This window comes from Cydia fagiglandana, chromosome 8 (assembly GCF_963556715.1).
Source record: "Cydia fagiglandana chromosome 8, ilCydFagi1.1, whole genome shotgun sequence".
Taxonomy (NCBI): domain Eukaryota; kingdom Metazoa; phylum Arthropoda; class Insecta; order Lepidoptera; family Tortricidae; genus Cydia; species Cydia fagiglandana.
In genome coordinates, this window is record NC_085939.1 from 17,963,948 (window position 1) to 17,979,046 (window position 15,099).

The window sequence follows — 15,099 nt, forward strand, 5'->3', positions numbered from 1 at the left end:
ACAAAATATTATTTATTTAAAAGGATTTTTCACTTCTCATTACATTTAAATATTTACAAGACTATTGCTTATTGAAATTCCACTGAAACTATAATACTTATTGAAGTTACAACTATTAGGTACTCTTTCGGAATAGCGTAATTATTATAAATCTTTGTAAATATTGGTTTCTATTATCGACTTTTACAGGCAACAATCAATATTGAATATTATGATTGATCAAAAACATACTAAATAGACTTTAAAGTTAGACCAAGACAAGTCTGCAACGATTTTGATAGCACATCAAACGTCAAACTTCTCTGAAATTATGACGTATAAATAATACTTGCGCTGCCTGTGCTAAAAAATCGCTGCAGACTTGTCTTGGTACAACTTTATAAATTAATAATTATTTACAATGTCATGATAGGTAAGTATATATTTTCTATTCTTTAACGACATTTAAACTCCATTAATTATAACATAAATACTTCTATAAAACGGAATACTGTTTTGTAATATTTTGAACTGGTAACAATTAAAAAAAAGTAAAAAATATTGCACGGTCATTGTTCATGTTTTTTATTCATATCACTAGGGTATGAACGCGTAGCACCAAGAATTGCGTACACTGACCCGCGTGTTCCTATCTCTGTCCCACGCGCAGATATTGCTGCCCCATGATGGCGGCGGTCAACGCCATTGTGTAGACAGGCGGGGTCAATGTACGACATTATTAGTGCTTGGCGTCCTCACTTTACATAGATAAAATTTCGGCCATTTAAATCAAGACATTGGAAGTCCATACCCTGTTTTAGTTCACTTTCTCCTTAAAATTATTAGCAATAACAAAATATATCAAATTAAGATTTTCAGCTTTTTTGATGTTCCTATTCTTATTAAGTTTCTTTTTAACTAATTTTACATCCAAAACATCCAGATGGACTAAAACTCGAAATATCTATATATTAAATGCAGAAACAAGTAGAGGTCCCTACTCATTTTACAATGGAAAAATGTATAGAAAGGTACATAATCTTTTTATTCTTTTAAATAGCCTATGGCGTTAACCTTAGGCGACTAGAGTTGTCATGATGGTACATTGAAGTAATAGATCAGAGGGCCTACCGTCAACGTGTTGCCTTCCTGTCACACTTACGTACGAATATACAAGTGCGACAGGGAGGCAACATGTCGAACGTGGTTCGCGGTAAGCCCTCAGAACCCCTAGTGTAAATTTCATTCGATAGCGTGACGTATGTTCGCGTTTGCGTTGTCTGCTTTTGTATGGGATTTTGAACAGCGCTCCAAGCGGGACGTTTACTCAAAATACCTTGCAAACATGGTACAATAATATAGAGATGACACGGGGGAGGGGCCAAACGACCGAACGAGATGCACTTATGGAAATTTCAGTAGGAGTAGCAGAGAAAGCGCTTATTGCTTGTCCTTGACAGTCTCACTTTTTGTTTGTTCCCCACCAAAAATTTAGTATGGCTTATGGTGGGCAACAAATAACCCGACCGAATTACGTAGATTGTTTTTGGTAGGTTGTCAGGAATGTTAAAACGTGTTTTTAATATGCTTTGCGTATGTTTTGTCCCTCACGGAGGCACGCGTATGGCTCATCTATGTAATACTAGGTCTATGCTTGCAAATGATTTTCTTTTCTCTTCGCACGCACCAATCAACATGGTAAAAAAATTTCGAGTTCGATCAAAGTAGACACTATTGAAAACCAGGACCCCTATTCGACAAGCGACGTTTGACGTATGACTATGAATGACGTGTTGATCTCCCGTTGATGCGGGAAAAATCATAAGTTCTCGAATACGAACAATGTCAAAATTTTACATTAACAATCCACAGTTAGGGTGACAAGCAAACCAAACCGAACCACCCTTAGTTTAGAGTTGAGTTTTGGTTGTACCAAATGATATTATCCACCGTTGATGGAATCAACACTCAGTATGCGATAAAATCAACTGTTGTTTTGACGTGGATGCGAAATCTGACAGTTGTACGTGTCGAATTTGGCCCCAGTATGTAAAATGCCTGCAGACAATATTACTTCAATGAACCATGTTCCTAAATTAATTATTGTGTCTAATAACTTCACTGAGCAATATTTAGGCTTCCGCTAGCGGGCGCACGTACAGTCGCCGTCAGATATATCGGAGCGCCCAAGATGCTCACAAATATCTGAACACGCCCCTATTGCCAAGGCGCTAGTGCGTCTTCAGATGTTTTTGGATACCTCGACCGCTGCGATATATCTGATGGAGACTGCGTAAAATCCGTCGCACGCGTAGGTAAGGTGGTGGTACTATTGCTCGACATGCTAATGCCCAATAGATGACACTCTGCTGTCACCTCTATTGACAATGACTTAAGTTTCAAGATGACATGACTGTACTGGGACCTCGTCGAGCACCAGTACCACCACCTTACCTAATGGCTCCTCTACACGATGGGCCAGCGCCGGCCAATCCAAGGGACGCAGCCATGCGGTAGAATGAGATAGCAATATCACTTGCTCCCTCTAACGCATAAATGTGTCCCTTGGAGTGGCCGGCGCTGGCCCATCGTGTAGAGGAGCCATCATATTTTTCATTAACCCGCTCACCCGCTCCGAGCAACCGCGTTAGCTAGCGGACGCCCTTACTTCAATACATTGTTATAAGTATTTACAGCATGTTTTCTGTTAGGAACTTCTCTAAAGCGTGGTAGAGGTGGGGCCGGACACCGACTAGTCCATGGTCTTCGTCAGTATAACTCTGTAAAAATACGTACATTTTACAATAATACAAAATAACTCTTACAAGTAAATAGAGGAAATAGAGAGCACGTTCGAATTGGCCTGATGGTATATGACTGACCTGGACTGGCCTTACGGGCAATAAGAATGGGACATGAATGCCCAGTACAGCGGTGTGACACCGCTACAATGCGATTGGTTGATGAGTTCGCATCACGCGCGCGATTGGTCGCAACTAGTTGCGTTAGATTGCACGATTGACTCCAATTCGCGAGTGATATCGCTGAACTAGTACCATTTTTACTGCCCGTAAGGCCCGTCCTGAAATTGGTTGGTTGGTTGGTGGGTTGGGTTGGTTGGTGGTTGGTTGATTGATTGGTTGGTGGTTGGTTGGTAGGTTGGTGGTAGTAGTCGGGAGGGGACCTCTCGCTGCACAAAGTTGTTTCGACCATGTTGCACAGCAAGAGGTCATGGAAGGAGGTGGAGGCCTTCTGTGAAATGGTGATGCTACAGAAGGAGGCAGCGGAGCGGTTGCGCGAGGACGACGTTGACGCGCATCCGCTAAGGCGCAGACGTAGAGGAAGAAGAAGAGCGCAGTATGCAGCTGCTGCGCGCCAACTTCCCCTCGTAGGGCCTGTGGGTATAGGGCCCAGGGCTGCATGGTTTCACACGTCTGCGTCAAAGCGTCTGAGCCAAAGCGTTTCTGACCCTCCCTCCTCAGATGCGGGTGCCCTGGCGGAAGCCAGCCAGGGATACCGGGGTGGGAGGGGGGGGGGGCGTCCTGGTAGAATGTTTGTGATCCCAGGGCGCCTCCCCAAACGGCATATTGCGGGAAACGCCGGTGTGAGTTTAGTGGGTAGGCTCCTCCCCTCTTTTCACAATTGAAAAGAGCTGGGAGGTGAGAGTCCCACATACCCCCCATAATGAGCCCACCTCGGGGCCAGGAGGACGATGCGTAACGGCAGTCCCACATGGACAAAAAAAAGGTTGGTGGTGGTGGTTGGTGGGTGGTTGTTGTTTGGTTGGTAGGTTGGTGGGTTGGTTGGGTTGGTTGGTAGTTGGTGGTTGGTTGGTTGGGTTGGTTGATACGTACCATCTGCGTGAAGGAAACATCTTCGCGCTGTAGCAACCGTGAGATCAGCATAGCGTGCTGGTAATGCACGTTGTCGTCTGCTGTCCCGTGGATCAGGAAGTAGCGTTTGTTTCTGTACGCTTCCACCTGGAAAATACAAGTTTGAATTAAGTTCTAATAAGTAAGAAATAGTTATTTACGATACAAGTGCGGAAAAGAGGAAATTCGAAACGAGTGGCGATAAATTAAAACACGACCGAAGGGAGTGTTTTAAATCGACACGAGTTGCGAATTACCTATTCGCACGTGTATCGTACAACGTTTGACAGTACATGTGGCCCTTTAAACTTTTGACATCGCACGAAAAGTGCTATTTTACGCACTAGTGCGGGAAAATAGGACCATATGTACTGTAAAGTAAATTTTGAAATTGAACTCTATGGCGTTATTCATAAGTGTCTATGAGATCTAACAAGGCGTTGAAAGTAGTTTTATTCGCATCCGGCATTTTGTTGTTTGTTAAAAAAAGGATAAAATTTAACAGAGGTTTGCTACAGTTTTAACTCCCACTATATATTCTCTCACCATATATTCTGGGAAGGGGGAGGCCTATGTTCAGCAGTGGACGTCTTATGGCTGAGATGATGATGATGATATATTCTGCTTCAATGGTGATGAAGAGTCATAGTACATAGGTACTTTATGAAACTTCATTCTAATTTGCAGGATTGGTACATTTTCATACACGCATGGTATTCGAGAAAGATTAGTATTTTTATAACAAAACACAAATAGTATCTTGTAATTTTCTTGGACTTGTAAGGTAAACGTTCTGGTGCTTGACGCGTTCCAAGTACAGTCGCCATCATATATATCGGAGCGGCCAAGGTGTTCACAAATATCTGAACACGCCTCTATTGTCAAGGCATTAGAGTGCGCGTTCAGATATTGTGAACACCTTGGCCGCTCCGATATATCTGATGGCGACTGTACATGTCATCTTGAAACTTAAGTCATTGTCAATAGAGGTGATAGTAGGAGTCATCTATTGGGCATTAGCATGTCGAGCACTAGTACGTTTACCTTATGTGATCATTTTACGTATAAATCTAACTCACCACTTCATCTGTCAAAAGCGAAGATGCAGTATACGCGGCCGGGTTCTGCTGCGGAGTGTCCATATATCGCTCTGTGTATATTGTGTCTGAAATCAAAGTACAACATCAATCAATGTATAATTATTATTGTACAACATTACGTAGCTCCATGAAAAATGGTCCAAACCATACTCACAAATAATCAACTGGATCAAAGTCAAAATACAAATATCAATCATCAGAGCGGTCTCTCTAAGAATTAGAGAAACGAGAAGAAGGATAGAAAGATTTGGATCTGAAGACGGCTGTGGAATACCCATCCTTGAAGATTAGATTTCTCTTCTTTCTACCGCACAACTGTTTTATAAATACGTTTAAAATTGTATTATTTAATGTAATAAATGTGTTAATATGTAGTTCGGGTACGAGGCGGCAGTTTTGTCGTTAATGTTGGTAGACTGGTCAAGCATGTGAGCCAACTTGACTTTTGAGGCTCAGGTCTTACACTAAGGCACATACCATAGAATCTCCAGTCCACGACAGGTGCGACAGCCGCTGCACATCTGAAGACGTCTCCTCCGCGAGCCAAGGCCAGGGAAGCAGCGTAACCGCCGTAAGACCAGCCCCAGATGCAGGTGCGGTTGGAGTCAAGGAACGAGAGGTTTTCGTGGAGGTATCTGAAATGAGAAAAGAAAAGACATATTGGAGGAATGGTAATCGTTATGAAGTTATACGGGTTATATTTTTGCTCTTATATAGGTTCTCGTTTCTCACAAAGGGAATGATTCAGAAAGGTTTAAGGCTTAGGGACTATACGCACGTACTTATAGTCTTTTGTGTTCTAGCTCTGAACATTGAGCTACGTCCATTGACGAGGGCGACGGCGATATTCCATCTACAGCGACTCACCAGATACGTTCCCCGGTTGAAGAAACTTGGCTATTGATTTTATGTTCATGTTCTACCAACTTACAGAAAACCACTGGCAAATTTCACTTAAGCCTGCAGCGCTATGGCAGCTCTAGGTGGTAACCATTTCCAGCCATTTCGAATTTGGATGATTCTTGTGGAGTTGCCACACTAAGAGAGGATATCTAAAACAGTTCTGTTAGAGTGCAGCCCTCCAGCCTAATAGGATATTATTGAATCTGGATCACCGATATTAAACTTTCGTGAGACATATTTTAAATTTGTTTATACGACAACGGTCGAACACCCCCGACGGGCCCGAAACATGTCGCCAATAGCGACTAAGAATTCAAGTGAGTGAAACCGTTGTCGTATAAACAATTTGAATCTGGATCTGTCTAAAAATATGCTTGGCAGCCAGGTTCAAACAACTCAACGTTAATCTTCAAGGTAATTTGGAAAGCCCCTAATTACCTAGTAACAGAGATCTGGTCCTCAATCTCCACAGTTCCCAGCGCCCGGTTGACCGCGAACATGTTTGCGACGCCTCTCAGTCCAGAACCTCGACCATCGATGTGAGCGACGGCGATATTCCAACGGCTGACCAGGGAGGTTCCCCAGTCGATGCTCCATTGTTTCGTGACGAGGGCTGTGTCTGGACCGCCGTAGCTGGAATCAGATGTTACATGGTTTTAGACTTAGCGATTATAACCAACGGAGAAGCCATGTCTATAATTTTCGGTACAAAATAGTCTGCCGTTTTTTGCGGGGGAGGGGCACATCAAATGTATACGTAACGTCAACATAGCCATGTCAGATAAACGTCAGTCCATACATGTGTTTGACATGTGGTTGACCATTGGCCGCCTTTTTTCGACAGAGGGGAACGCCTGTTAATGACCACTCCGTTGGTTATATTCTCTAAGGTTTAAGATAATATTCAGTATGTTGATAGTGCTGCTAGAAACCGGTGCCTAGCGACATCTACGACAAGAATAGACGCCACTGTCAATCTCCTTGATAAAATGTGTAGATAGTAGGTTTCGCGGGGAGAGTTGGGTTATGAATGGGGAGAGAAGGTTTGAGAGGGGGGTGAGAAGGGATTTTAAGGCTACTGCTACAAAAATAATGTATTCCAATTTAAAATGGGGCTATAGTAATACGCATAATAAAAAAAAATCGATCCAACAATTTTCCAAAATCACCTTTGTATGAATAACCCTCTCACCACGAGGCACTACGGGGTGAGATGGGTTTTCCTCTTTATCGTCAAAGTTATGAAATGGAACTACCCAAAATAAAATACAAACGTCCGAACCACTTATTATATACACCATTCAGTTTTCACATGTAAAAATAAAATTTTATCCAGGTTTGAAAGTCAAATTTCACCCAACTCACCCCATTTTACGGTACTGAATGTTCTAATAGCGACAATAATTCTCAATTTACCAAAACAAATTGACATTGACATCACCCATTTCTTACTGATTTAGCGTTACAGCCGTAACTTCAAAATACAAAGCTATAACAGCACTGACGTCTGAAACTTGTGTGATCAAATCACAGCACCTAGCGACATCTGTCATAAGAGAACTAGGCTATGGCACTAGAGTTGGACCAAGAAAAATCTGCAGCGGATTTGATAGCCCACACAGTGTCAGTGTTATTTTATACGTCATAATTTCATAGAAGTTTGACGTTTAAAATAACACGTGCAGCGTGCACTGCGTGGGCTATCAAATCCGCTGCGGACTTGCTTTTTAACCGACTTCCAAATCTCAAAGAAGGAGGTTATCAATTCGGTTGTTTGTTTTCTTGGTCTGACTCTAACACAAATCGTATTAGGTTTAGCACTTTCACGGCTGATGTCACTATGCGTCTCATTGAGCAGAGTACGAAGTATACTTACACATAGACAAGCATAGGCACGTTAGTCCTCAGCTCGTAATCATGCGGTAGCAACAGCTGGACATCAGCGTCAGGCAAGCCGGTGGCAACCGGCACGGAAAGCCGCAGGTTCACGGGCAGAATGCGGTTGGAGACCACGGCGCTTGTTGCGTTATTATCGTCCCATTCTAGCTCAAGCGAGCCGTTCTGGAAGACAAGATTAGTTTTTTAAGAAACAGGAAAAAGGGTACCTATCAGTTACTCGCCAGAATATTGATTTTAAGAAAGGGTTTAATTTCCTAGTTGGTCCTACTGATTTTAGGGCTGATGGTCTTGGATTTGCTGGACAGAAAAAGTAACTAACGAGGTCTGTGAGGTTCAATGAGAATTCGTTTACACGATCTAAAAAAATAATAAGGATTCGGGGCGTAATTTGAAAATTTAGGTTACAAAAAATTTGTCTACTAAATATACTCAGTAAAAACATGAGCTGATGAACAAAATATCTACTCACTATTCGATGGTTCGCAAACACGATTAGGACAAAAGAGTAGTTTTCATTTAGAATAATTTATTCATCAATTATGCATTACAGGCAATGAATACCTACAGGTTTACAGGTGTCATAAACGGGTTTACTTTAGCAGTTCCTTTGCTAATAAACTCATATTTTTGTCATCGAGAGTGTACTTGTATTAGGACTACAACACATACTTTACTTATACTTAATGGTTATTAGATTGTTTAACTGACCTGAAAATCAATATCAATACTACTGATACTTCAAGGCCAGGCGATAGTGTGTAAAGATAAGATATACGTAATTGTTATTGTATTTATCAAGCAATACGTTATCGCTTCTGTATGTATTTAGGGCAAGCCTTGTATACACAGCAACACTCTTAACTGTCCATCGGTGGACCTTATGCCTTTTGTAATAAGGTCTACCGATAGACAGTTAACAGTGGGCGAAGGTACTTACTAGTCGATAATACTTATGTACTCGGCACTATAGAATGTTCTCACTTCATCAGGATCCTTATTTTCTATGTACATATATAACGATGCAGATGGCCGAAGATCGAGAGGCCTGGAGAGCAGTGATTGAAAGAATACCCCATAGGAGTCACGTCCCTCAGACATGGGGTCACGACCAAGAAGAAGAATGATCAACGATTTTTTAAAGACGGTTCAACCGATTTGTAAAACAGATTATTTTTTAATTGGAAGGGTATGTTTCACAGTAGCAGTACTTACAGAGTTATAGATGAAGACCTGCGGCAGATCAGGTCCAGCGCAATTCACAGTAATTCTATTCCCATCTTCACTAACAATGCCATCATTGTACAAACATTGGCCGCCATCTTCCCTGGCTATCTCGCAGGTGAAGCAATCGACAGAGCCTTCGGAGTTGATGGAGTAGATATGCTGCTCCGCGGAGTCGTTCACGCTTGTGGCCTTGTACCAGCTGGAATTTGTGAATGTGAGATTAGTTAGGATTTGGGGAACGGCCATTGGTCTATACAGGCTCAACTTTCCATCCCAGGTCGAATATTTAGGGGCAGACCCAGAACAAGATGGAAGGATGTAGTGCTAAGGGACATGAGTGAGTGTAAGTTATCCGAGGACGATGTCGTGGACAGGGCGAAGTGGAGAAGTTTAAGCAGGAAAGCTGACCTCACCACCATGTGGGATAGATAACTAGAAAGAAAGGGAGAGATCGGCCATTGGTTTATACAGTCATCGCAGTCTATGTAGGCTGTAGACTACCTCCTCAAAACACCTCTTTAGTCGCTGCAACTATCATCTCCAAAGATGCTGGCCCGATGATAATGATGATGGGGAATTGTCTTAATCGAAGAAGACTAAAAAATACACTTTGCATCATGCTTATCCTGACAGCATTTCCATGATGTACTGCAATACCAAAGTGTTAAGCATCAAGGGCTGAGTAACCTAGTGATCTCTATTAGAGTCAAAAGAATTTGAGCCCTCTGAACCATAAGCGCTTGCGAGCACTGCTGCAACCACCGTGCGCGTGCCACGTTGCCGTGGTGCTTTTCTATTATGCATTGAAATTATGGTTCAAAAGGCTCAAATTCCTTTGACTCTATAGCTGCCGTTTTAAATATGGGTCGTCACTGTAACTTCTATATGTCGCAGTCGGATCGTATAATCCGCCGTATTACATTACGGCTAGCCGTTTTCAAAAACAGGGGCGTTTTGAAATGCGGCGGTTTAACGATTAGCCGTATTGAATGCGGCTGAATGAGAATCCGCCGTAATGTATTCGGCGCCATACGTTCTTCAACACGGCTAGCCGTAATGTAATACAGCGAGTCATTAGCCGCCGCTTTGACAGTTTTTAGTTCCAATTTTTAACACTCGTGGCGCTGCCTGACAAACGCTGGGGTGACCATCAAATCTGGAGTTCGTCGGACTGTTTCTTTTCAAAAATCGTTTCCTTCGCAACTTAACTAGACGGAGCCCCGCTTCGCGGGGCTCCTATTTCTGAGCAGTTTGCCCTTCGGGCATCTGAACCAACCTAACCTACCTACCTATTGATTAAGTGAGACGTCCGTGAAAACATTACACTTTTGGGGAAAAAGCGTAGGTATAGGTAAGTAGGTTAGGTTCGTTAGGTAGCTTCAGATGCCCGAAGGGCAAACCGCCCAGAAATAGGAGCCCCGCAAGGCGGGGCTCCGTCTATTTAAGTTGTGAAGGAAATGTTTCGGAAAAGAAACACATGTAGTGCGGTGGGACCATGGTAAAAATAAATTAAATTGCAAACATTGTCAAACTCCGGTTACGTAGGCGACCGAAAGAACTGGTCACTCTACAATATAAAATAGTAGTACGATGCGGCTAAACGTAGGCCGCCTTATTGAAGAACGTATCGCAATGACAATCCGGCTAATCGTCGAACCGCCGCATTTCAAAACGCCCCTGTTTTTGAAAACGGCTAGCCGTAATGTAATACGGCGGATTATACGATCTGACTACGACATATACACATCGTTGATTTTCTGCGAAACCATTAATTTTCGCTGAACTTACATCGGGGTCAAATACGGATTCAGACTACACTAGCGTTACTGCTGCAGAATTGCGGCGTGATATTTAAAACGTAATGTTGTACGCTGAGTCCGAATAACACCTTTAAGGGCATCTGTCATTGGTCTTCCTTTCAACGCGACAACCCGTATAAAGAATTCAAACTCCTTTAACACGTCCATTAGGGTAGGTAGTATTCCACCTGAGAGACTGAGACGCAATGACATTGGACCAATAATTTGGTCAGGTGGAATACCATCCTTAGATATAAAGGAGAGCTTACATAATGTCATTCTCAGTCCACTTCAAAATCTCAGCGACAGTATGGGCGGTGTTGACGCGGTTCTGCAGAGTCCAGTCATTGCCGGTAGCCGGGGCCGAGATTTGGACAATTTGCTTGTAGAGGGTACCATCGACGGCCTGGAATTTTAAAATTGTCGTTGAAATGGGGTTTAGAGTCTTTGACTTAATGCCATTTATGCCACAGATCACCTTTCTTCTAAATGGAGCGTATATTCGTATAAGCCTACTTGAGATCACCACACATTGGGCGCTCCCGTACTAACTAAGCACTCACGAGAAAGCAATTAGGGAGTTATTTTAGTGATTATCTGGTTGCCCTGAAAACCAGCGCCATGGCTAAGTATCTTAGACATCGGCAAATGCTGAGTGGCATCCATTTTGGTGTTAGTATGTATTAGAATAAGATGTATTTTTAGGTTAAGTTTTATTTTGACACCAAATAAACTTTTTCTATTCTATTCTATTAGTACTATAACATTAAAAAAAATTATCAAATCAACAACTTTCTAATTTATAAAGTCAAATTACAGAAATATCTATATTTATAATTTTATTTATTGATAAAAACAAAGAAAGGAATAAACAAACATGATAAAACTTACAAACTATATTTATTAGATTCTAATTTAGATATTACTAACTTGAGGCAAGATGGTGATGAAAGCGGTTCCTTGCGCGTTGAAGATGAGAGGAATGTTGTCGATCCAGCCGTTGGTCTCGGTATATGTGTAAATCTGAAACGTTTTACACAACTTGTTACACAACGCGTTCGTTCTTAATAATTTTTGTTACTTATAGTAAAAAGTATGCGTTACTTAATAGTAACTGATCCACAGCATCTTGTGGGCTCTTCAATCAATGTATGTATGTTTATGGAAATAGCACAATAAGTAGGTAATAAAAAATTGCGTACGCAAATAAAAAATCTTTATATTATGATGGTGTGTCATCATACGAACTTCACGGCTTCAGGGCTGATCCTTGGGCGCAAATGGCCGTGCTAAGGGTGCAAGTGAGCACCCTCATGGTGGTCTGGACACGGTTGGCCCACATTACCGAGATGGTGTCACTAGTGACAAACTTCACGGCTTCACGATTGATACACTAGGAAGCCTACCTGGGTGCAAGCGACCGTTCCAAGAGCGCAAGTGAGCACCCTCATGGTGGTCTGGACGCGGTTGGTCCACATCAGGGCGATGGTGTCACTAGTGACGAACTTTACGGCTTCACGATTGATACAAGAGGAAGCCTACCTGGGTGCAAGCGACCGTTCCAAGAGTGCAAGTGAGCACCCTCATGGTGATCTGGACGCGTTTGGTCCACATTAGCGCGATGGTGTCACTAGTGACGAACTTCACGGCTTCAGTATTGATACAAAAGGAAGCCTACCTGGGTGCAAGCGGCCGTGCCAAGGGTGCAAGTGAGCACCCTCATGGTGGTCTGGACGCGGTTGGTCCACATCAGGGCGATGGTGTTACTAGTGACGAACTTCACGGCTTTCAGGATTGGCCTGAAAATTAAAAGGGTTCGCATTATAGACGGGTCTAACGCGAATTATATTCAATTACCTTTATTTACCGACGTTTCGACACAGGTTAATAACAGGATGTGAGTTAATATGTATTCAAAACGCGAAAGTTTAAAATATTATAAAAGGGTTCGGTTCAAAAAGGTCTGAAGTCGATGAAAAATAAGTGTTAGAAAAAATAAATATCTATGAGGCGTAGTTCTCCAACTTGTCTATAATACATACCCACAATACAAGTCTTATTGAGCTTGCTGTATGCCTTGGTCGACCTGTTTAAAATGTTCCTGTAATATTTATTTATATCACCATCACCATCGGGTTGTGCCAGGCAGGCTGAAATGACCTTTATCGCCGTTAGGTTGGTCGTACCAGGCTGAAATGACCAATTCCATGTGCGGAGTAGACCGTGCAAGCAGGCTAAAATAATCTTTGTCACCATTGGGTTGGTGGTGCCAGGCTGAAATGACCATCTCCATGTTACACACATTCAATACTTACTCATTTAAATCAGCAGGCGCGGAGTAGACCGTATTAGCGCCGGATTCCAGGTTTCGCAGTGTGACTGTCAAGTTGGTTGTGCCAGGCAGGCTGAAATGACTTTTGTCACCGTTAGGTTGGTGGTGCCAGACTGACATGACGTTTGACACCGTTGGGTTGATGGTACCATGGTACCAGGCTGAAATGTCCATCCATATTATGTACATACATTCAATACTTACTCATCCAAGTCAGTAGGTGCGGAGTAGACCGTATTAGCGCCGGATTCCAGGTTTCGGAGTGTGACTGTCACCGTCGGATTGGTGGTGCCAGGCTGAAATCAACATTTATTTCATTTTAATATTATAGCCTCCTCCCTTCTCCTTCCAAATCCTCCTCCTCCTTCAAACCTTGACTGAAACCCTTTGAAGAGCCTAAGGGTACAAAGGGTATTTATTTCATTTTAATATTATGGCCTCCTTCCTCCTCCTCGTTCAAACCTTGACTGAAACCCTTTGAAGAGCCTAAGGGTACAAAGGGTATTTATTTCATTTTAAAATTATAGCCTCCTTCCTCCTCCTCATTCAAACCTTGACTGAAACCCTTTGAAGAGCCTAAGGGTACAAACGTTCGGAATAATATCAAAAAGCATAGCTTTTTTGTGAGCAAAAAAAGTACCATCGCCCACACTGTTAACCGTACATCGGTGGACCTTATGCCTTTTGTAATAAGGTCCATCGATGTACAGGTAGTAGTGTTGCTATTTGTACTAGTGATAAATAAAATATCAACTCAAGTGTTATCAATAAAGATTGCAAGCGATTTCTTAATCATTATAAAAAAACCGGGCAAGTGCGAGTCGGACTCGCGCACGAAGGGTTCCGTACCATAAAGAAAAAAAAAACGGAAAAAAATGCAAAAAGAAAACGGTCACCCATCCAAGTACTGACCCCTTCCGACGTTGCTTAACTTTGGTCAAAAATCACGTTTGTTGTATGGGAGCCCCATTTAAATCTTTATTTTATTCTGTTTTTAGTATTTGTTGTTATAGCGGCAACAGAAATACATCATCTGTGAAAATTTCAACTGTCTAGCTATCACGGTTCGTGAGACAGCGTTACAGCCTGGTGACAGACAGACGGACGGACGGACGGACGGACGGACGGACGGACAGCGAAGTCTTAGTAATAGGGTCCCGTTTTACCCTATGCGTACGGAACCCTAAAAAGGGATAGATCAGTTTTGCCTCATTATCATCATTAGCATTATTATCAATCAGCCTTACCAGTGACGTCAAAAACAATTGACGGCGCAGAGACCGTGACATAATTGCATAACTTACAAGACAATTAGAGTGACATTCCATTTCCAACTGCAGCTGCAATACTGTTCATTTTACTATGGAAACGCGTCGCTGTCATTGTCAATTTCCATAGAAAATGAACAGTATTGCAGCTGCAGTTGGAAATCGAATGTCACTTTTAAAGAGACTTGGAGGCGTGTTCTGATTGTAATAACAGGTTATGGATATGATCAGGATTTGTTATGGATATGATCTGTTAGTGTCAGTGACGTTTCTAGTTGAAGAAAGGTTGCTGCCGGCCTAGCCAAGGTTACAATCGCTATCGCTTCGACAACGAAAACCATTATGTCTCTCTATCACACTTCCATATTAGTGCGACAGTGACAGTTGCGTTTCGATCGCTACGGAGCGTAAGCGATCGGCATCTTGGCTACGCGGCCAGTTCTTACATGTCTATTTATTTGTTTTTATTTGCATAGTTGTATTCTTATAAATCTATGGCTATATAATATCAGATAATAATATACATATTATATATGTTCCTAATTATTCTTATCATCACGATCAAATTATCCGTTGGTATTCTGGTCAGAAATTAATTCCGTATACGGGAACCGTGCCAAACCGGTTTGTAGAGTACTTTCACTTGCATTTAGCGCCGTGCTCGAATTACAGACTAATTAATAATATAGATAGTCAATTTCCATAAAAATAAACACTCCCACC

General features: G+C 42.2%; 1 protein-coding gene across 1 annotated transcript in view; it reads right to left on the bottom strand.

Annotated features, from left to right (window-relative positions):
• Positions 1 to 2,610: 2,610 nt before the first annotated feature.
• Positions 2,611 to 15,099, bottom strand: part of LOC134666845 (venom dipeptidyl peptidase 4-like) — a 67,473-nt gene continuing 54,984 nt past the window's right edge. The window contains exons 9-19 of the mRNA XM_063524162.1: positions 13,313 to 13,404; positions 12,455 to 12,575; positions 11,707 to 11,799; positions 11,046 to 11,182; positions 8,966 to 9,176; positions 7,731 to 7,915; positions 6,293 to 6,487; positions 5,429 to 5,586; positions 4,931 to 5,016; positions 3,834 to 3,959; positions 2,611 to 2,759 (exon numbers count right to left, since the gene is read on the bottom strand). Of these exons, the coding sequence (XP_063380232.1) occupies positions 2,670 to 2,759; positions 3,834 to 3,959; positions 4,931 to 5,016; positions 5,429 to 5,586; positions 6,293 to 6,487; positions 7,731 to 7,915; positions 8,966 to 9,176; positions 11,046 to 11,182; positions 11,707 to 11,799; positions 12,455 to 12,575; positions 13,313 to 13,404 (1,494 nt within the window). The 3' untranslated portion in view covers positions 2,611 to 2,669. The remainder of the gene's footprint in view (positions 2,760 to 3,833; positions 3,960 to 4,930; positions 5,017 to 5,428; positions 5,587 to 6,292; positions 6,488 to 7,730; positions 7,916 to 8,965; positions 9,177 to 11,045; positions 11,183 to 11,706; positions 11,800 to 12,454; positions 12,576 to 13,312; positions 13,405 to 15,099) is intronic.